At 61.8% G+C, this 20443-nt stretch overlaps 3 protein-coding genes across 3 annotated transcripts in view; 2 read left to right on the forward strand and 1 right to left on the reverse strand.

Annotated features, from left to right (window-relative positions):
• Positions 1–533, forward strand: part of LOC120503966 — an 8789-nt gene extending 8256 nt beyond the window's left edge. Inside the window, exon 14 of the mRNA XM_039713065.1 lies at positions 27–533. Within this exon, the coding sequence (XP_039568999.1) occupies positions 27–225 (199 nt within the window). The 3' untranslated portion in view covers positions 226–533. The remainder of the gene's footprint in view (positions 1–26) is intronic.
• Positions 534–676: 143 nt separating this feature from the next.
• Positions 677–4041, forward strand: CUNH6orf136 (chromosome unknown C6orf136 homolog). Its single transcript, XM_039713066.1, has 6 exons — positions 677–1019; positions 1284–1361; positions 2452–2554; positions 3049–3249; positions 3691–3760; positions 3830–4041. Exons 1-6 carry the CDS (start codon positions 677–679, stop codon positions 3911–3913), a joined length of 879 nt encoding a protein of 292 aa, XP_039569000.1. The 3' UTR covers positions 3914–4041.
• DHX16 (DEAH-box helicase 16) lies at positions 4031–20312 on the reverse strand. Its single transcript, XM_039713062.1, is given in 22 exon segments — positions 4031–4270; positions 4681–4720; positions 4722–4840; positions 5549–5710; positions 6837–6999; positions 7180–7247; positions 7571–7689; positions 8152–8314; positions 8958–9098; positions 9765–9917; positions 10150–10248; positions 11327–11537; positions 12193–12308; positions 12834–12944; positions 13392–13580; positions 14427–14635; positions 15106–15115; positions 15189–15443; positions 16971–17035; positions 17206–17351; positions 18703–18935; positions 19764–20312. Coding segments are annotated over 22 exon segments (3435 nt in total). The 5' UTR covers positions 20298–20312; the 3' UTR covers positions 4031–4141.
• Positions 20313–20443: the final 131 nt, after the last annotated feature.

A 20443-nucleotide genomic window follows, 5' to 3' on the forward strand; every position in this document is an offset into this window, starting at 1 on the left:
CCCGGCCCCCCCCCCCCCATGGCCAGTGATCTACTGGGAACCAGTTCCTGCCCCTTAACCCAACTGGGACCAGTGCCTGCCCCACTGGAAACCTCAACTGGGACCAGTTCACACCCCATAACCCAACTGGGAATGGATTCTTTCCTTACTGGGAGCCAGTTCCTGCCCTATAACCCAACTGGGAACCAGTTTCCACCCTACTGGGAACCAGTGCCTACCCCATAACCCAACTGGGAACCAATTCCTGCCCTACTGGAACCAGTTCCCACCCCATAACCCCAACTGGGAATGGATTCCTGCCCTACTGGGAGCCACTTCCTTCCCCACAACCCAACTGGAACCAGTTCCCACCCCATAACCTCACTGGGAACCAGTTCCTGCCCTACTGGGACCAGTTCCCACCCCACTGGGACCGGTTCCCGCCCCACCGGAGCCTCCTCCGTGCCCCTCCCCCCGCCCGGCCCCGGGGGGTGCCTTCCCCTCCTCTCCCCCGCTCGTTTTTTGGGGACATTTCAATAAAATCGGCGACTTTGGCTCCTTCCTGGCGTCTCTTCCGGGTGTGGGCGTGGTTTGTGTGCAACTTTGCCCATATATGGTCCTAGCCCCGCCTCGTAGCGTTGAGCGGCGCTTCCCATTGGCTCCCACCTCTTGGCTCCGCCCCCCTTCCCCCTCATGAATGAACGGCGGGTGGGCGGGATCGCTGCCGCGCCACCGCGCATGCGCAGCCGACTCCGGGTCACCTTCCCCGCGCTGGGCGCAGGCGCGCTGCGCTGAGTGGGGGGGGGAGAGAAGCGCGCGCGCGGGGCGCGCAGGCGCAGAACGAGCGGCCGGCGTGAGGGGAGAAGGCGAGGCGGCGGCGGCAGCGCCGAGCGCGGACAGCGAGCAGCGAGCGGACAGCGCGGCCGCCATGTACCGGCACGTCACCGCCGCCGTCACCGCCGCCGGCCGCCTCCGCGGCAGCCGCCGCGGCGCCGCCCGGGCCGGCCCCGCCGCGCCGCCGCTACCGAGCGCGGCCGCAGGTGAGGGGAGAGCGCTGAGGGGGCAGAGGGACGGGGCGGGGCTATGCAAATTGAGGGGCGGGGTTATGCAAATTGAATGTTTTGGGAAGGGGTTATGCAAATAGAAAGATGTGGGCGGGGCGGGGACATGCAAATTGAGTTCTGCGTGGAGTGTTAAGGTAGGGCGTGGTCATGCAAATCAACAGATAAATAGTTTCGCTTTGCCGCTAACAGGGCGTGGTTATGCAAATTATCCACCTTACATAGTTTCGCTTTTGCCGCTAGGGGGCGTGGTTATGCAAATAGAGGGCGGGTTCACGCGGGGGCGGGGCTTCCGCATGGGGGCGGAGCCGGGAGTCCCTGGTGGGAACCAAATTGGGCAAATCCTCCAAAAATGGGGCAAATATCCCAAAAATGGGGCAAGTCTGCCCAAAAATGGGGTAAATCCTCCCAAAATCGGGAAAATCCTCCTTTCTGTGGGGCTAATCTTCCTAAAATGGGGCAAGTCTGCCCAAAAATGGGGTAAATCCTCCCAAAATCGGGAAAATCCTCCTTTCTGTGGGGCTAATCTTCCTAAAATGGGGCAAGTCTGCCCAAAAATGGGGCAAATCCTCCCAAAATCGATAGAAATTGCCTTTTCCACGGGGCAAACTCCCCACAAATGACTCAATTCCATCCCTGAGTGCTCCCTCACTCCCTCAGCCCCAAATTCTCCTTTTTATCCCCAAATTCCCCCTTTTTACCTCCTCAATTCTCCTTTTTTCCCCCCAAATTCCCCCTTATTTCCCCTAAATCCCCTTTTTCCCCCCTAAATTCCCCCTTTACCCCCCAATTCCTCCATTTCCCCCCAAAATTCCCCCTTATTTGCCCTAAATCCCCCTTTTCCCCCCTAAATTCCCCCAAATTCCCAATTTCCCCCTCAAATTTCCCCATTTCCCCCCAAATTCTCCCATTTCCCCCCCCAAATCCCCTTTTCCCCTTCCCAAATCCCCTTTTCCCCTTCCCAAATCCCCGTTTTTCCCCCCCAAATCCCCGTTTTTCCTCCCCAAATTCCCGTTTTTCCCCCCCAAATTCCCATTTTCCCCCCCAAAATCCCCTTTTCCCCCCCCCAAAATCCCCATTTTCACACCCCAAAATCCCCTTTTTTTCCCTTAAAATCCCCATTTTTCTGCCCCAAAAATCCCAAATTGACAGGGGGATGAAATGGGGAGGGGGGAAAGAATGGGGAGGGGGGGATGATATGGCCCAAGGAGGTGACAAAATGGGGAGGGGGACGACAAATGGAGAGGGGGTGACAAATGTGGAGGGGATGACAAAATGGCCCAGGGAGGTGACAAAATTGTGGGGGATTGATGGGAAAAGGGGGTGGGACAGAGCTGGGGAGGTGACAGCAGCAGGGGAGGTGACAGCAGCAGGGGGAGGTGACAGCAGCAGGGGGAGGTGACAGCAGCCCCCTGTCCCCCCCAGCTCCCCAATTTCTTCCTGAAGATCCCGGACTACGCCCTGTACGCCCCCGACGTGGAGTTCCAGTGCCAGCACCTGCACCTGCACACGCGGTGGGTGACACTGGGACAGCCCTGGGGACAGCCCTGGGGACACCGGGACGGCTCTGGGGGGGTCAGAACCACCTGCTGCACCTGCACACGCGGTGGGTGACACTGGGGACATGGGGACAGCCCTGAGGACATTGGGACAGCCCTGTCACTGCAGTGTGGCCCTGGGGAGGTGACAGTGCTGGGGCATGTCAGGGTGTCACAGGCAGGTGACAATGGGTGACAATGACACTGTCCCGTGTCCCCAGGGGCTGTGCCACGTACGCCGTGGCCGTGGCGCTGTGCTGGGCAGTGATGGGGCAGTGTCGGGGTGGCACAGGGAGGTGACAGTGACACTGACAGTGATGTCCCCGTGTCCCCAGGGGCCGCGCCATGTACGCCGTGGCCGTGGCGCTGTGCCGGGCAGTGACAGTGGGTGACAGTGGGTGACAGTGGCAGTGATGGGGTGGCACAGGGAGGTGACACTGGCAGTGACAGTGATGTCCCCGTGTCCCCAGGGGCCGCGCCATGTACGCCGTGGCCGTGGCGCTGTGCCGGGCCCTGGCCTGGGGTTACTTTGCCAGCCTGAGGCTGGAGGTGCTGGCGCTGACGCGGCACCCCGAGGACTGGAGCGTGCGGGCGCGGTGGCGCCTGACGGGGCTGCCCCTGCACCTGCTGCTGCTGCGCTGGTACCGGCGGGACAAATGGACCCTGCTCAGGTGAGGGACACCCTGTGCCACCCCTGTGCCACCCTGCATTGTCCCTGTGCCACCCCCGTGTCACTGCCCCTGCCCCTGCTGCTGCTGCGCTGGTACAGGAGGGACAAATGGACCCTGCTCAGGTGAGGGACACCCCTGTGCCACCCCCTGCCATCCCTGTGTCACCCCTTTCCACCACCAGAACAAGTGGCACCTGCTGCACTCAGTGACACACCTGTGCCACCCCTGTGCCACCCCCTGCCATCCCTGTGTCACCTCTTTCCACCACCAGAACAAGTGGCACCTGCTGTGCTCAGTGACACCCCTGTGCTACCCCTGCGCCACCCGTGCCGCCACTGTGCCACCCCCAGACCCACCTGTGTCACCCCTGTGCCACCCCTGACCCACCCATGTCACCCCCGTGCCACCCCGATGTCCCCAAGCCCCCCCGTGTCCCCCCAGGTCCTACGACGCCTTGTCCACCTTCTTCCTCAACTCGCAGGGGCTCATCCGCTGCCACCGCGTGGACAAGGTGAGTCTGGGGACCCTGGGGACACCCCGGGGACGTCCCCGGTGTCCCCTGACCCCGTGTCCCCCCCAGCTGATGCCAGCCCCCACGGCCGTCCCCGAGCCCAAGAAGCTGCTGGTGGCCGCGGCGCTGGCGGTGGCGCTGGCCCGGCCCTGAAGCCACCGGGGAGGGGACACCCGGGCGCCCCTCCCCCCTCGGGTGTCCCCTCTGTCACCTGTCCCCTCCCCCCCGTCCCCTCCCCTTAAATTAATGTACAGAATAAAGAGCCAGCGGTGACACGGGGACAGCGAGCCCGGGGCTCTATTGGGGGGTCCAAAGTGTCCCCAAAGTGTCCTCGGGTGTCCCCAAAGTGTCCCCAAAGTGTCCCCCCGGGTGTCCCCGGGCTCAGCCCAGCTCCTCCCGCGATTTTCCGGCTTTTTTGGGCATTTTGCGGCCGCTGCCGTCCTCGAGCTCCTTGGCCTGGTAATAGTGAGGGGCCACCTCCAGCAGCCAGGAGCTGTCGATCACGATCACCTGGGGACAAGGAAACGCCTGTCACACACCTTGGGACACCTGGGACACACCTGTCACACCTGGGGACACCCCTAGGGACAGCTGGGACACCCCTAGGGACAGCCCGGGCCACCTCCAGCAGCCAGGAGCTGTCGATCTCGATCACCTGGGGACAAGGACACGCCTGTCACACACCTGGGGACACCTGGGACACCCCTGTCACACCCCTAGGGACAGCTGGGGACACCCCTAAGGACATCTGGGGACACGTGGAGACAGGGACGATGGTTTGGGGTCCCTGCTTTGTCACTGAGGTGCAGTGCCCAGCGTGTCCCTTGTGTCCCTGTACCCACACTGCCCTGTGTCCCCCTGTCCCTGCCATGTCCCCAGGGTGTCCCCAAGGTGTCCCCATGTCCCCAGGGTGTCCCCACCTGTCTCATGAACTCCTTGGAGGTGCACACCAGCTCGTGGCGGCTGCAGCGCGAACAGGGCGCTGTTGGGGTGGATGAACACGGGCTGCTGGTGCTTCACCGTGCGGTACCCGCCCCGCGCCAGCCGCGCCGTGTGGTAGAAGAACCCGGCCGTGATGGCCTGGGGGACAGAAACGGGGACAGCGTTACTGGGAGGGCACTGGGATACACTGGGATGCACTGGGATATACTGGGATACACTGGGATCAGTGCCCGCCCCGCGCCAGCCGCGCCGTGTGGTAGAAGAACCCGGCTGTGATGGCCTGGGGGACACAAAGGGGGACAGCGTTACTGGGATATACTGGGAGGGCACTGGGATACACTGGGATGGCATTGGGATCAGTGGACATTTTGGGAAGTGTTTTGGGGAATATTTTGGGCAGTTTTGGGGCTCACCTTCCTGACGAGGTCCAGGTTGCCCGCGCAGGAGGAGGGCGCTGAGGTGTCATTGGGGGGATATTTTGGGGGATATTTTGGGGCTCTTTGTGGGATATTTTGTGGGATATTTTGGGGCAGTTTCGGGGGTGTTTCGGGGCTCACCTTCCTGACGAGGTCGAGGTTGCCCGTGCAGGAGGAGGGCGCTGAGGTGTCATTGGGGGGATATTTTGGGGGATATTTTGGGGGATATTTTGGGGCTCTTTGTGGGATATTTTGTGGGATATTTTGGGGCAGTTTCGGGGGTGTTTCGGGGCTCACCTTCCTGACGAGGTCGAGGTTGCCCGCGCAGGAGGAGGGCGCTGAGGTGTCATTGGGGGGATATTTTGGGGGATATTTTGGGGGATATTTTGGGGGCTGTTTTGGGGTGGTTCTGGGCAGTTTTGGGGCTCACCTTGCGGACCAGGTCCAGGTTGCCCGCGCAGGAGGAGGGCGCGATCTCCACGCGCTCCATCAGCCCCTGCAGCTGCTCCCGCACGTCGCGGGCGCGGCGCAGCGAGCGCGCCTGCACAAAGTGCTCGTAGCACCACTGCAGGGAGTGCCCGCTGGCCACCCACTGCCACCACGGGGACAGCAGGGGACACAGGGGGACATTGGGGACAGCAGGGGGACATGGGGAGAGCGGGGACACGGGGGACAGCGAGGATAGCAGGGGACATGGCAACAGAGCAGGGACAGCAGGGACACGGGGGGACAGTGGGGACACAGGGATCAGCGGGGGACACGGCGACAGCAGGGGACAACGGGGACATGGGGACACAGGGGGACATGGGGACAGCGGGGGACACGGGGATGGGGGGACAGCAGGGATAGTGGGGGATAGCAGGGGGCAGCAGGGACACAAGGGACATGGGGGGACAGCAGGGACACAGGGATCAGTGGGGGACATGGGGACACAGGGACATGGGACAGCAGGGACATGGGACAGCAGGGACATGGGGACAGCAGGGACACGGGGGGACAGCAGGGGACATGGGGTGACAGCAGGGGATATAGGCGAACACAGCGGGACAAGGGGGACAGTGTTGGGGACACACAGAGGCACACGGTGACATTGCCACAGGGAAGGACAAGGACACAGAGAGGGACACGGTCAGTGCTGCTGCTGGACGCTGTCATGTCCCCACACCCCAAGTCCCCAGTGTCCCCAAGCCCTCGATGTCCCCAAGGTCCTCCATGTGCCCAACCCCCCGATACCCCTGCTGTCCCCAGTGTCCCTGCTGTCCCCAGTGTCCCTGGCGCCCTCAGTGTCCCCACACCCACCAGTGTCCCTGCTGTCCCTGGTGTCCCCCTTGTCCCCAAGGTCCCCACTCCCCCTGGTGTCCCCGATCCCCTGGTGTCCTCACACCCCCCAATGTCCCCGTGTCCCTGATGTCCCTAATGCCCCCCATGTCCCCCGTGTCCCTACTGTCTCCACTGTCCCTAATGTCCCCCATGTCCCTGCTGTCCCCAGTGTCCCTGTTGTCCCCAGTGTCCCTGGTGTCCCCAGTGTCCCCGGTGTCCCAAATGTCCCTGTTATCCCCTGGTGTCCCCGGTGTCCCCACACCCCCTGATATCCCCAGTGTCCCCAATGTCCCCGGTGTCCCCAATGTCCCCCGTGTCCCCGCTGTCCCCACACCCCGTCATGTCCCCCATCTCCCCCTGGTGTCCCCGGTGTCCCCATGTCCCCGGTGTGGCCGTGCCTGGTTGTAGACGTTGAGCAGCACCAGGTGGTCGCCCCCGGGCACGCTGAAGGCCACGCGGGCGCTGTCGGCGTGCAGCACCTTGTCCTTGGGCCGGTAGAACACGGCGTTGTTCACCGAGAGCATGGCGGCCACCGTCAGCACCTCCTCGGTGCAGCCGTACCTGGGACAGGGGACAGCGGGGACACTGAGGGGACACTGGGGACAGCGGCAGCACCTCCTCCGTGCAGCCGTACCTGATTGGGGACAGCGGGGACACTGAGGGGACAGCAGGGACATTGGGGACACCCAGGGGACACTTTGGGGACGCCTGGGGACACTTGGGGACACGTGTGTCACTCACTGCTCGCTCGCCAGGATCATCTTGGCCAACATCGGCTCCACCGGCAGCTCCGCCATGCGCCGGCCCAGCTGGGACAGGACAGAGGGACAGGGGGACAGGGACAGGGGGACAGGGACAGCAGGGTCAGTGGTGACCACCAGGGACACCCCCAGTCCCCACTCCCAGTGCTCCCAGTCCATCCCAGTCCATCCCAGTCCCGTGGTCAGCTCCCCCAGGTGGTTCAGGGCCCCCATTCCCAGTGCTCCCAGTCCATCCCAGTGCTCCCAGTACCGTGGTCAGCTCCCCCAGGTGGTTCAGGGCCCCCATTCCCAGTGCTCCCAGTCCATCCCATGGTCAGCTCCCCCAGGGGGTTCAGGGCCCCCATTCCCAGTGCTCCCAGTGCTCCCAGTACCGTGGTCAGCTCCCCCAGGTGGTTCAGGGCCCCCAGGGCGTAGAGCTGCTCCAGCGCCAGCACCAGCGTCTCGTGGGGAGGGGGGTCCAGGAAGTCAAAGTGGATCAGGTCGTTGATGCCTGGGGACACGTCGGGGTCACCTTGGGGTCACCTCGGGGTCACCTGATGTCACCTGGCTGTCCCCAAGCCCTCTGTGCCACCCTGGTGCCCCCAATCCCCTCCCAGTGCCCCCCAGTCCCGCCCAGTTGCCCCAGTGCCCACTGATGCTGTTGAGCAGCAGCACCGGTGCCCCCCAGTCCTTCCCAGTGCCCCCCAGTCCCCTCCCAGTGCCTGGAACTCCATTCCCAGTGCCCCCCAGTTGCCCCAGTGCCCACCCAGGCTCTTCAGCAGCAGCACCAGTACCCCCCAATCCTCTCCCAGTGCCCCCCAGTCCCTCCCAGTGCCCATAACTCCATTCCCAGTGCCCGTAACTCCATTCCCAGTCCCTCCCAGTGCCCCCCAGTGCCCATCACTCCACTCCCAGTGCCCGTAACTCCACTCCCAGTCCCTCCCAGTGCCGCCCAGTCCCTCCCAGTGCCCACCGAGGCTCTTGAGCAGCAGCACCAGCGAGCCCAGGTCGGCTCTCTGGATCTCGGGCACCGCCGTCTCCTCCAGCTCGTGCTGGAACGCCCAGGCCGTGTAGAGCCGGAAGCACTTCCCGGGCGCCACGCGGCCCGCGCGGCCCGCACGCTGGTTGGCCGAGGCCTGGGGACAATGGGGACACCTGTGACACCTGGGACCTGACACCTGTGACACCTGGGACACCTGTGACACCTGTGACACCTGTGACACCAGTGACACGCGGCCCACGCGGCCCGCACGCTGGTTGGCCGAGGCCTGGGGACAATGGGGACAGCAGAGTGACACCTGGGACACCTGTGACCTGTCACCTGGGACACCTGTGACACCTGGGACACCTGTGACACCTATGACACCTGTGACACCTGTGACACCTGTGACCTGTGACACCAGTGACACGCGGCCCGCGCGGCCCGCACGCTGGTTGGCCGAGGCCTGGGGATGTGACACCTGTGACCTACCTGTCACCTGTGACACCTGTGACACCTGTGACACCTGTGACCTGTGACACCAGTGACACGCGGCCCGCGCGGCCCGCCCGCTGGTTGGCTGAGGTCTGGGGACAGCAGAGTGACACCTGGGAGACACCTGTCACCTGGGACACCTGTGACCTGTCACCTGACTGGAGACATGGCACTGTCACCTGCCCAAGACACACTGGGGACACAGCAGGGACATGTAAAAATATGGAGGTGTAACACATGACAGTACGGTGGCACAGGTGACAGTAAGGTGACAATAAGTGACACAGGTGACCCAGGTGTCTCACCTTGGAGCAGGGCGTCACCACCAGGGACTCCATGCCCGTGCGGGCGCTGTAGCTCTTCTGCTTGCAGAAGCCCGGGTCCAGCACGTAGACGATGCCGTCGATCGTCACCGACGTCTCGGCGATGTTGGTGGCCACCACCACCTGCGCCGGGGGCGGGGACACGATGGGACACGCCCTCACAGGCCACGCCCCCCCCGGCCACACCCAGATAAGCCACGCCCCATTTAAAGCACGTGGTGTTAAGCCCTGCCCACTTGGAGCTCTGCCCAATCACGGTCTACACTGTGGGCCACGCCCAATAAAGCCACACCCATTTAGGCTCCACCCAGTCTGACCACACCCAATTGGGCCACACCCTTTAGGCTCCACCCACTCTGACCACACCCAACAAAACCACCCCCTTAGGCTCCACCCATTCTGACCACACCCAACTGAGCCACACCCCTTTAGGCTCCACCCATTCTGACCACATCAGTCTAGGCTCCACCCATTCAGACCACACCAAATAAAGCCACACCCCTTTAGACTCCACCCATTCTGACCACACCCAGTTAAGCCCCACCCACTGACCACACCCAATAAAACCACACCTCTTTAGGCTCCACCCATTCTGCCCACACTAAATTAAGTCCCACCCACTTTCATGAAGCCACACCCCCTCTCAGGCTCCACCCTCTCTCTTAAAGGGCCAGTGCACCTTCCTGGCCCCATAAATGAAACCTACCCCATTTCCCTTAAACCACACCCCATTTCCACTGAGCCACGCCCCCTCCCGAGGCCCCGCCCCCTCTTAAAGGGCCAGCGCACCTTCCTGGCGCCGGGGGGCGTGGGCTGGAAGATGCGGGCCTGCAGCTCCGAGGGCAGGTTGGCGTAGATGGGCAGCACCAGCAGCTCGGGCAGGCGCGAGCCCAGGCGGCGACAGCGCTCCTGCAGCAGCTCCACGCAGGCCTCGATCTCCTCCTGACACCCGGGGACATTGGGGACATCGTTGGGGACATTGGGGACACTGGGAACACCCAGGGGATTGGGGACACCCAGGGGATGGGGGACACTGGGGACATCAAGGGACACAGACCAGTGGTAGGAAGTTGGGGTTGGGGACAGGGGAGCTCTCAGGGGAACGGGGGCACCTGCAGGGATGGGGACAGCAGGGGGACACGGTGACACTGAGGTGACACCAGGTGACACTGACCTGCCCCGTGAGGAAGACCAGGATGTCCCCGGGGGGTTGGGTGACGTGGATCTGCAGCACCGACACCACGCAGGCCTCCAGGTAATCGGCCTCGGGCGCCTGCGGGGACATGGGGACATCAGGGGACAGCAGAGACAGCAGGGGACACAGGGACAGCGGGGGACACAGGGACAGCAGGGGACACAGGGACAGCAGGGGACAGCAGGGACAGCAGGGGACACAGGGACAGCAGGGGACACGGGGACAGCGGGGGACACGGGGACAGCAGGGGACACAGGGACAGCAGGGGACACAGGGACAGCAGGGGACACAGGGACAGCAGCACCTGCTGTCCCCAGAGGTCCCCAGCCATCCCCCCTTCTCCTCGTGTCCCCAAACACTCCCAACACCCACAGCCCCAGGTGCCCCTGAGCACCCCCAGGGTCCCCAATGTCCCCAAGTCCTCAATGCCCTGAACAGCCCCAATGTCCCCAGTGTCCCCAATGTCCCTGATATCCCCCGTGTCCCCAGTACCCCTGATGTCCCCGTGTCACCTTGGTGTAGTAGATGTCCACCGGGAAGCGCCGCCCCGGGATGAGCAGCTGTCCCCATGTCCCCAGTGCCCTGAACACCCCCGATGTCCCCAGTGTCCCCAGTGTCCCCGATGTCCCCAGTGTCCCTGATGTCCCCAATGCCCCCAGTACCCCCAGTGTCCCCAGTGTCCCCATGTCCCCGTGCCACCTTGGTGTAGTAGATGTCCACCGGGAAGCGCTGCCCCGGGATGACCAGCTGTCCCCAGTGCCCTGAACACCCCTGATGTCCCCAATGCCCCAGTGTCCCCAATACCCGTGTCCCCAGTGCCCTCGATGTCCCCGATGTCCCCAGTGTCCCCGATGTCCCCAATGCCCCCAGTGTCCCCAATGCCCCAGTGTCCCCAATGCCCTCGATGTCCCCGATGTCCCCAGTGTCCCCAGCGTTCCCGTGCCCCCAATGCCCCCAGTGTCCCCATGTCCCCGTGCCACCTTGGTGTAGTAGATGTCCACGGGGAAGCGGCGCCCCGGGATGAGCAGCTGTCCCCATGTCCCTGATATCCCCAGTGTCCCCAATGCCCCCGATGCCCCCGATGTCCCGATGTCCCCAGTGTCCCCAGGGCCCCCGTGCCCCCAATGCCCCCAGTGTCCCCATGTCCCCGTGTCACCTTGGTGTAGTAGATGTCCACGGGGAAGCGGCGCCCCGGGATGCGGAAGACGGGCGCGTGGTCGAAGAAGGCCGAGAAGCGCTCGGTGTCCAGCGTGGCCGAGGCCACCAGCACCTTGAGCTGCGGCCGGAAGCGCGCGATGTCCTTGATGAGGCCGAAGAGCACGTCCGTGTGCAGCGTGCGCTCGTGCGCCTCGTCCACCATGATCACGCTGCCGCGGGGACACGGGGACATCGACACGGGGACACCGACACCGGGGTGGGGACAGGGACAGGGACACGGGGACATCGACACGGGGACACCGACACCGGGATGGGGACAGGGGGATAAGGACATGGGGACAGGGACACGGGGACACGGAGACAGGGACACGGGGACACCGACACCGGGATGGGGACAGGGAGACGGACACGGGGATGGGGACAGGGACATGGACACGGGGATGGGGACATCGGGACATGGACATGGGGACAGGGACGTGGGGACATGGGGATGGGGATAAGGACATGGGGACGTGGACATGGGGGCAGGGATGTGGGGATGGGGACATGGGGACATGGACATGGGGACAGGGACGTGGGGACATGGGGATGGGGATAAGGACATGGGGACGTGGACATGGGGGCAGGGATGTGGGGATGGGGACATGGGGACATGGATGGGGACAGGGACACGGGGATGGGGACAGGAGGACAGGGACATGGGGACAGGGACAGGGAGAAGGACATGTACCCACTGTCCCCTGGCTGTCCCTGTTCTCTGTGTCCCCAGTGCCCCCCATGTCCCCAATGCCCCCTGTGTCCCCAGTGTCCCCAGGTGTCCCCGGTGTCCCCAATGTCCCCAATGTCCCCGGTGTCCCGTGTCACCTGTAGGAGGCCAGGTCGGGCTCTGTCAGGAACTCCCTCAGCAGCATCCCGTCCGTCATGTACTTGAGCACCGTGCGCTCCGACGTGCAGTCCTCGAAGCGGATGCTGTACCCGACCTTGGGGACAAGGACACGGCCCTGTCACCCCCTGGGGCTGCTGGCACCTCCCCGGGACCACTGTCACCTCCCCAGGGCCACTCTGGCCACCCCTGTGGTGTCCCCACTGTCACCTCGTTGCCCAACTTTGTCCCCAGTGTCCCTGGTGTCCCCTCCGTGTCCCCAATGTCCCTGGTGTCCCCAGTATCCCCAATATCCCCAATGTACCCAGTGTCCCCCATGTCCCCAGTGTCCCCGGTGTCACCTCGTTGCCCAGCTTTGTCCCCGGTGTCCCCCCCAGTGTCCCCATTGTCCCTCCATGTCCCCAGTGTCCCCAGTGTCCCCCGTGTCCCCAGTGTCCCCCGTGTTCCCAGTGTCACCTCGTTGCCCAGCTTTGTCCCCGGTGTCCCCCCCAGTGTCCCCATTGTCCCTCCATGTCCCCAGTGTCCCCAGTGTCCCCGGGGGGTAAAACGGCATTAAAATGGGAGCCATTGTCCCCCCAGTGTCCCCCCATGTCCCCAGTGTCCCCAGTGTCCCCGGTGTCACCTCGTTGCCCAGCTTTGTCCCCATCTCCACGGCCACCCTGGCGGCCACGCTCATGGCGGCCACGCGCCGCGGCTGCGTCACGCCGATCTTCAGCCCCCCCCGCGTGTAGCCCTGGGGACAGCGGGGTCACGCGGGGTCACGGGGGGTCACGGGGGGGGACAGAGACCCCTGAGCCCCGGGTGACCCCCCCGGACCTGAACGGACCCCAAAAACGAGACCTGAGCAGCCCAAACCCCCCCGGACCCCGAACACCTCAAATCCTCCCCAGTCCCACCCAGTTCAATCCCAGTCCCTCCCAGTTCATCCCAGTGTCCCTGAACACCTCCCAGTTCAATCCCAGTCCCTCCCAGTTCATCCCAGTCCCCCCAATCCCCTCCCAGTTCATCTCAATCCCCTCCCAACCTGCTGCCAGTCCCTCCCAGTGCCCTCCAGTCCCCTCCCAGTCCCTCCCAGTGTCCCCCAATCCCCTCCCAGTCCCCCCCAGTTCCTCCCAGTGCCCCCCAGTCCCCCCAATCCCCTCCCAGTCCCTCCCCGTGCCCCCCAGTGCTCCCAGCGCACCTCCTCGTGCAGGTACTGGGGGATCTGGGTGGTTTTCCCCGAGCCGGTCTCGCCCTCGATCACCAGCACCTGGTGCTGGGCCACGGCCGCCACCAGCTCGTCGCGGAAGGGGAAGATGGGCAGGGCCCGGCGCGCGTCCTGCAGCGACTGCCGCCGGCGCTCGGCCTCGGGGACGGGCTCGGGGACGTCCTGGGGACACCGGGGACACCTCGGGGTCATTGGTGTCACCCTCAGTGTCACCAAACTCACACCAAATACACCCCAACCCCACCAGTAACCACCCACTGCCGCCGGCGCTCGGCCTCGGGGACGGGCTCGGGGACGTCCTGAGACACGTCAGTGCCATCGGTGTCACCTCAGTGTCCCCTCTGTCACCTCAGTGTCACCTCAGTGTCACCCAATTCACCCCAGTGCCATCAGTAACCACACACTGTCCCCACTGCCGCCGGCGCTCGGCCTCGGGGACGGGCTCGGGGACGTCCTGAGACACGTCAGTGCCATCGGTGTCACCTCAAGTGTCACCCACAGTGTCACCAAATTCACCCCAGTGCCACCAGTAACCGCCCACTGCCGGCGGCACTCGGCCTCAGGGATGTCCTGAGGACACCTTGGGGTCATTGGTGTCACCCTCAGTGCCACCAAATCCCCCCCAAATCCCCCAGGACCCCCTGGCAGACCCCAGACCCCACCTTCTGGGGGTCGGTCCGCTCTGAGTGGCACTGACGAACTGCACCATCTCGTCCTCCTCCAGCACCCCAGATCCCCCCCAAATCCCCCCCTAAACCACCCCAAACCCCTTCCCATGACCCCAAATCCCCCCAAACCCCCCCAGACCCCACCTTCTGTGGGTCAGTCCAGGACCCCCTGGCAGACCCCAGACCCCACCTTCTGGGGGTCGGTCCGCTCTGAGTGGCACTGACGAACTGCACCATCTCATCCTCCTCCAGCACTCCAGATCCCCCCCAAACCACCCCAGATCCCCCCTAAACCACCCCGAATCCCCCCTAAACCACCCCAAACCCCCCCAGACCCCACCTTCTGGGGGTCGGTGCCCTCCAGCTGGGCGGCACTGACGAACTGCACCATCTCGTCCTCCTCCAGCAGCAGCTCGTAGCCGTGGCCGGGCTGCCGGTGCCGCTGGCTCTGCGCGGCGTCGCGGGCCCCGAAGCGCAGCGCCGCCGCCCCCAGCAGCTGCTCCTCCCAGCGCCGCTGCTCGTCCCGCGGCGCCAGCGCCTCCTCCTGCGCTGGGGTGGTTTGGGGGGATTTGGGGGGTCAGGGAAAGGGTTTGGGGAAGATTTGGGGTGGTTTGGAGCTCATGGGGAGGGATTTTTGGGGCACCTGGAGCTCCAAAACCACATTTCCACAGCACCAACCCCGATTCCTCCCACAGGAGCTCCTTCCAGTCCCCCATTCTGGATCTTTCCCCACTCCCCTCACCTTGTCCCGGGTCTCCTCGGGGATGTGGCAGCGGCTGCTCCTCCCCAGGTGTGAATTTTGGGTTTCTCAGGTGTGAATTTTGGGTTTTTTAGGTACCAATTTCAGGATTTCCCAGGTGCCGATTTCAGGGGTTTCTCAGGTGTGAATTTTGGGTTTCTCAGGTATGAATTTTGGGATTTTCCCTGTTCCCTCACCTTGTCCCGGGTCTCCTCGGGGATGTGGCAGCGGCTGCTCCTCCCCAGGTGTGAATTTTGGGATTTTTCCCCACTCCCCTCACCTTGTCCCGGCTCTCCTCGGGGATGTGGCAGCGGCTGCTCCTCCCCAGGTGTGAATTTTGGGATTCTTCCCCACTCCCCTCACCTTGTCCCGGCTCTCCTCGGGGATGTGGTAGCGGCTGCTCCTCTCCAGCTCCTCGCGGGCCCCGGCGCGTTTGTAGTCGCGGGCCAGGTCGCGCAGGCGCCGCTTGTAGCGCAGCTCGCGCCGCTCGGGCAGCGTCAGCGCCTCCTCCCCGAAGAGCAGCTCCTCGTCCTGGATCTCCTGCTCCAGCTCCTCCAGCTTCTCCCGCTCCCGCTTGGCCAGGTACTCGCGGCGGGAGCGCTTCCGCAGCTCGGGGATCTGGGGGAACGGGGAAAATGGCATCAAAGTGGGGTAAAGTGGGAAAAAACGGCATTAAAATGGGAGAAAATGGCGTTAAAATGGGGTTAAATGGTATTAAAATGGGGTAAAACGGCATTAAAATGGGAGAAAATGGTATTAAAATGGGAAAAATGGTATTAAAATGGGGGGAAATGGCATTAAAATGGAAGAAAATGGCATTAAAATGGGGTTAAATGGCATTAAAATGGAAGAAAAAGGGAAAAAATGGCATTAAAATGGGAGAAAATGAGATCAAAATGGTGTGAAATGGGCAGGTATTCCCAGCAGAAGCGCTTCCGCAGCTCGGGGATCTGGGGAAATGGGGGAAAAATGAGAAAAAATGGCATTAAAATGGGGTAGAAAGGGAAAAAATGGCATTAAAATGGGAGAAAATGGCATTAAAATGGGAAAAAACGGTGTTAAAATGGGGTAAAGTGAGGTAAAATGGCATTAAAATGGCGGTATTAAAATGGGAGAAAATGGTATTAAAATGGGGTAAAACGGCATTAAAATGGGAGAAAATGGCGTTAAAATGGGGTTAAATGGTATTAAAATGGGGTAAAACGGCATTAAAATGGGAGAAAATGGTATTAAAATGGGAAAAATGGTATTAAAATGGGGGGAAATGGCATTAAAATGGAAGAAAATGGCATTAAAATGGGGTTAAATGGCATTAAAATGGAAGAAAAAGGGAAAAAATGGCATTAAAATGGGAGAAAATGAGATCAAAATGGTGTGAAATGGGCAGGTATTCCCAGCAGAAGCGCTTCCGCAGCTCGGGGATCTGGGGAAATGGGGGAAAAATGAGAAAAAATGGCATTAAAATGGGGTAGAAAGGGAAAAAATGGCATTAAAATGGGAGAAAATGGCATTAAAATGGGAAAAAACGGTGTTAAAATGGGGTAAAGTGAGGTAAAATGGCATTAAAATGGGGTGAAATGGGCAGGTACTCGCGGCGGGAGCGCTTCTGCAGCGCGGGGATCTGGGAAAAGGGGGAAAATGGGAAAAAATGGCAAAAAACGGCATTAAAATGGGGTAAATTGAGATTAAAATGGGATAAAATGGGGGAAAATGGCATTAAAGTGGGGTGAAATGGGCAGGTATTCCCAGCAGGAGCGCTTCCGCAGCGCGGGGATCTGGGGGAACGGTGGAAAATGGCATTAAAACGGGAGAAAATGGTATTAAAATGGGGTTAAATGGTATTAAAATGGGGTAAAATGGGAAAAAACGGCATTAAAGTGGGGTGAAATGGGCAGGTACTCGCAGCGGGAGCGCTTGCACAGCTCAGGGATCTGGGAAAATGGGGGGAAAGGGGAAAAAATGGCATTAAAATGGGAGTAAATGGCATTAAAATGGGAGAAAATGGGGAAAAATGGCATCAAAATGGGGTAAAATGGGGTGAAATGGGCAGGTACTCGCGGTGGGAGCGTTTGTGCAGCTCAGGGATCCGGGGAAAATGGGGAAAAAAAGGGGAAATGAGGTTTTTGGAGTCTGCAGCTCTCTCACCATGGCTTTCTGGTCCTCCTCAGCCATTTTCAGGCGTTTTTGGGCTTCTTCATAGGCCTGGAGGAGGAAAAGGGGGTGAGGAAGTGGGGGCACCCCCAAATCCCACTGAGAACCCCCCAAACCAGACCCAGAACCCCTCAAATCCCTCCCTAGGACACCTCAAACCCCTCTCAACGCCCCCAAAACCCCCTCAAACCCCCTTCAAACCTCCCCAAACCCCCCTCAGATCCCCCCAAGGACCCCTCAAACCCCCACCGGTCCCGCTGGCGGTCGCGCCGCCGCAGGCGCTCGGCGAAGGCGTCGCGCTCGCGCAGGTCCCGCAGCCGCTCCCGCTCCGACGCCTCCCACTCCTCCTCCGGCTCCTCGGGGGGCTCGGGGGCTCTTGGGGAGGGGGAAACACCCATTGGGGGACCCCAAAACCCACCCCGGGGAGGGGGAGTGGGGAAAACACAGCCGGGGTGCAAAAAATGGGGGGAATCCAAGCTGGGAAGCTCAAAAATCAACTCGGGAACCCCAAAAATCCGCCTGGGAACCCCAAAAACCAACTCGGGACACCCAAAATCCACCTGGGAACCCCAAAATCCCACCTGGGACACCAAAATCGCACATGGAAAGCTAAAAAAACAACTCTGGACACCCCAAATCCACCTGGAAACCCCAAAATCCCACCTGGGAACCTCAAAAAACAACTCGGGAACCCCAAAAATCCACCTGGGAACCTCAAAAACCAACTTGGGACTCCCAAAACCCCACCTGGGACCCCAAAAACCAACTCAGGACACCCAAAATCCACCTGGGAACCCCAAAATCTGCCTGGGAATCCCCAAATCCCACCTGGGAAGCCCAAAATCCCACCTGGGACACCAAAAACAAACTTGGGACACCCAAAACCCCACCTGGGAACTTCAAAAACCAACTTGAGACACCCCAAATCCACCTGGGAACCCCAAAATCCCACCTGGGACACCAAAAACAAACTTGGGACACCCAAAACCCCACCTGGGAACTTCAAAAACCAACTTGAGACACCCCAAATCCACCTGGGAACCCCAAAATCCCACTCAGGTACCCCAAAATTCCACCTGGGACCCCCAAAACCAAAATGAGGCACGCAAAATCCACCTGGGAGCACAAAAAACATACTCAGGACACCAAAAAAAAGGGTTAAAATCCCACCCGGGACCCCAAAAACCAACTTGAGAGACACAAATTCCCACCTGGAATCTCAAAAACCAACTCGGGACACCCAAAATCCCACCTGGGACCCCAAAAATCCCTTTTGGGACCCCCTAAAAAAAACTCGAGAGACACAAAATCCAATCAAAAACCACAAAATCCCACTCAGGACCATCAAAAACCAACTTGAGAGACCCAAAATCCCACCTGGGAGCACTGAAATCCCACCTGGGACCCCCAAATCCCACCTGGGACCCCCAAAATCCCCCCACGAGCACAAAAAAAGGAGAAATCTGTGGGATTTGAGGGGTTTTGGGGGGTTCTGAGAGGGGAAATCCCAAAATTCCAACACCCAAAGGATCAGGGGGAGCCCCAAGGGGAACGAGGGACCCTCGAGACCCCCCAAAACTGGGGTGACCCCAACATCCCGGGGGTCCCTGGTGCCTTCTGCTGACCCCAAAACCCAGGGGTCACTTCCGGTGCCCCCCAAGGGCATCAGTGACCCCGAGACCCCCCAGATTTGGGGATTTCCCCCCAAAACCCCCCCTCCACTCACGGCGGGGGCTCCGGCTCGGCCGCGGGGGTCTCGGGGGGGGACTCGGAGCGCTGCCGCCGCCGCAGGTGGCGCCGCCGGGGGCGTGGCTCCTCCTGGGCGTGGTCGCGGGCGGGGCCCGGCCCCTCCTCCTCGTCGCTCTCCACCAATCGGTAGCCGCGGTTCTGGCGCTGCAGCTCCAGCGCCGCCCGCTCGGCCGCGCGCCCGGGGGGCTCCCGGGGGGCTTCCCGGGGCACCTGCGGGGCCGGGACGCACCTGAGCGAGGCCGGGGTGGCCACGCCCGCTTGGCCACGCCCGCTTGACCACACCCAATATGGCCACACCCACTTAGCCACATCCAATATAGCCGCACCTAATTAGCCACACCCAAGATGGCCAAACCCACTTAACCACACCCTAAATGGCCACGCCCACTTGGCCACACCCAAAACAGCCACACCAAATATGGCCATGCCTACTTAATCACGTCAAATATGGCCACCCTAATTAGGCACACCCAGATTGGCCACGCCCACTTAGCCACACCCCTAATGGCCACACCCATGTGACCACACCCACTTAACCACATCCAATATGGCCGCACCTAATTAGGCACACCCAACTTGGCCACGCCCACTTAGCCACACCCCTGGTGGCCACACCCATGTAACCACATTCAATATGGCCACGCCCCCATTGGGCCACACCGAAAAAGGTCACGCCCATTGCAAGCCACAGCTCTCAGCCTGATTGGCTGCTGTGCGTGCGAGACACGCCCACTTGTGGTGATGTAATATTTAAAGGTGGCTAAACCACACCCACTCCTGACCACAGCTTGTTTTCAGGCCCCACCCCTTGTGGATTGACCACGCCCTCAGGACTAAATATGGTGCGGTCAAACCACGCCCACTCCCCCTCAGGCCACGCCCCATCGCCATACAAAGCCACCTCCCCTCACGCAAGCCCCGCCCACTCTCCCCTCACACACAAGCCCCGCCCACTCATTCCTCACACACAAACCCCGCCCACTCTCCCCTCACACACAAACCCCGCCCACTCATTTCTCACACACAAGCCCCGCCCACCTTGTCCCACAACTGGCGCGCGAACTCGCGCACGCGCGGCTCCTCCACGCGCAGGGCCTCGGTCTCGCGCAGCCGCTCCAGCAGCTCCTCCAGGCTCCGGCTGCGCCGCGCCAGCGCCACCAGGAAGGCGGGGACATGGCGGGCGCTGAGGCCGAGCAGCTCCTGCAGCTGCCCGGACACCCAGCGCTCCAGGGCCGCCGTGGCCGCTGCGGCCGCCATGGCCGCTCCTGCTTCTTCCTCCTCCTTCTCCTCCCCTCGCGAGGCCGCCGTCCAATCAGCGTCCAGCGCGGGAAGGCCTCGGCCAATCAGCACCCGGATAGCGCGCAGTGGGCGGGTTCCGCCAATCAGAGCGAGGCCGCGCCCGCTAACGGGATTACCGGAATGTCGCGAGAGCGCGGGCGGTTCTACCGTAACGCCGCGTTGAGAAGCGCGAGCGAATTCGGCATTTGGGATGCTGGGCCCGAAATTCCCGTTTTTATCCCCAAAATACCCGGTTTTATCCCCAAAATCCCCGGTTTTATCTCTAAAATCCATCAATCCCCTCTCTCCCCCGGGAATTCGTCGCTATTTTCCCTAAATCCGTGTTTTTCCCCTCAGAAATCCCCCCTCGCCCTCAGCTCCCCCCGCTCCGAAATTCCCAAGAATCCCCAAATTTTCCTCCCCAAAATGCGTGATTTTCC

This window comes from Passer montanus, unplaced genomic scaffold (genome assembly GCF_014805655.1).
Source record: "Passer montanus isolate IOZ18808 unplaced genomic scaffold, ASM1480565v1 scaffold275, whole genome shotgun sequence".
NCBI lineage: Eukaryota > Metazoa > Chordata > Aves > Passeriformes > Passeridae > Passer > Passer montanus.

Excerpts from the sequence above, each read along its gene's own strand:
- CUNH6orf136 (XM_039713066.1), top strand. The coding sequence starts at position 677 with ATGAACGGCGGGTGGGCGGGATCGCTGCCGCGCCACCGCGCATGCGCA. Across the intron at positions 1,020-1,283 it reads GCTACCGAGCGCGGCCGCAG|GGGGCGTGGTTATGCAAATA; the intron begins GTGAGGGGAGAG and ends TTTTGCCGCTAG. Across the intron at positions 2,555-3,048 it reads CACCTGCACCTGCACACGCG|GGGCCGCGCCATGTACGCCG; the intron begins GTGGGTGACACT and ends CCGTGTCCCCAG.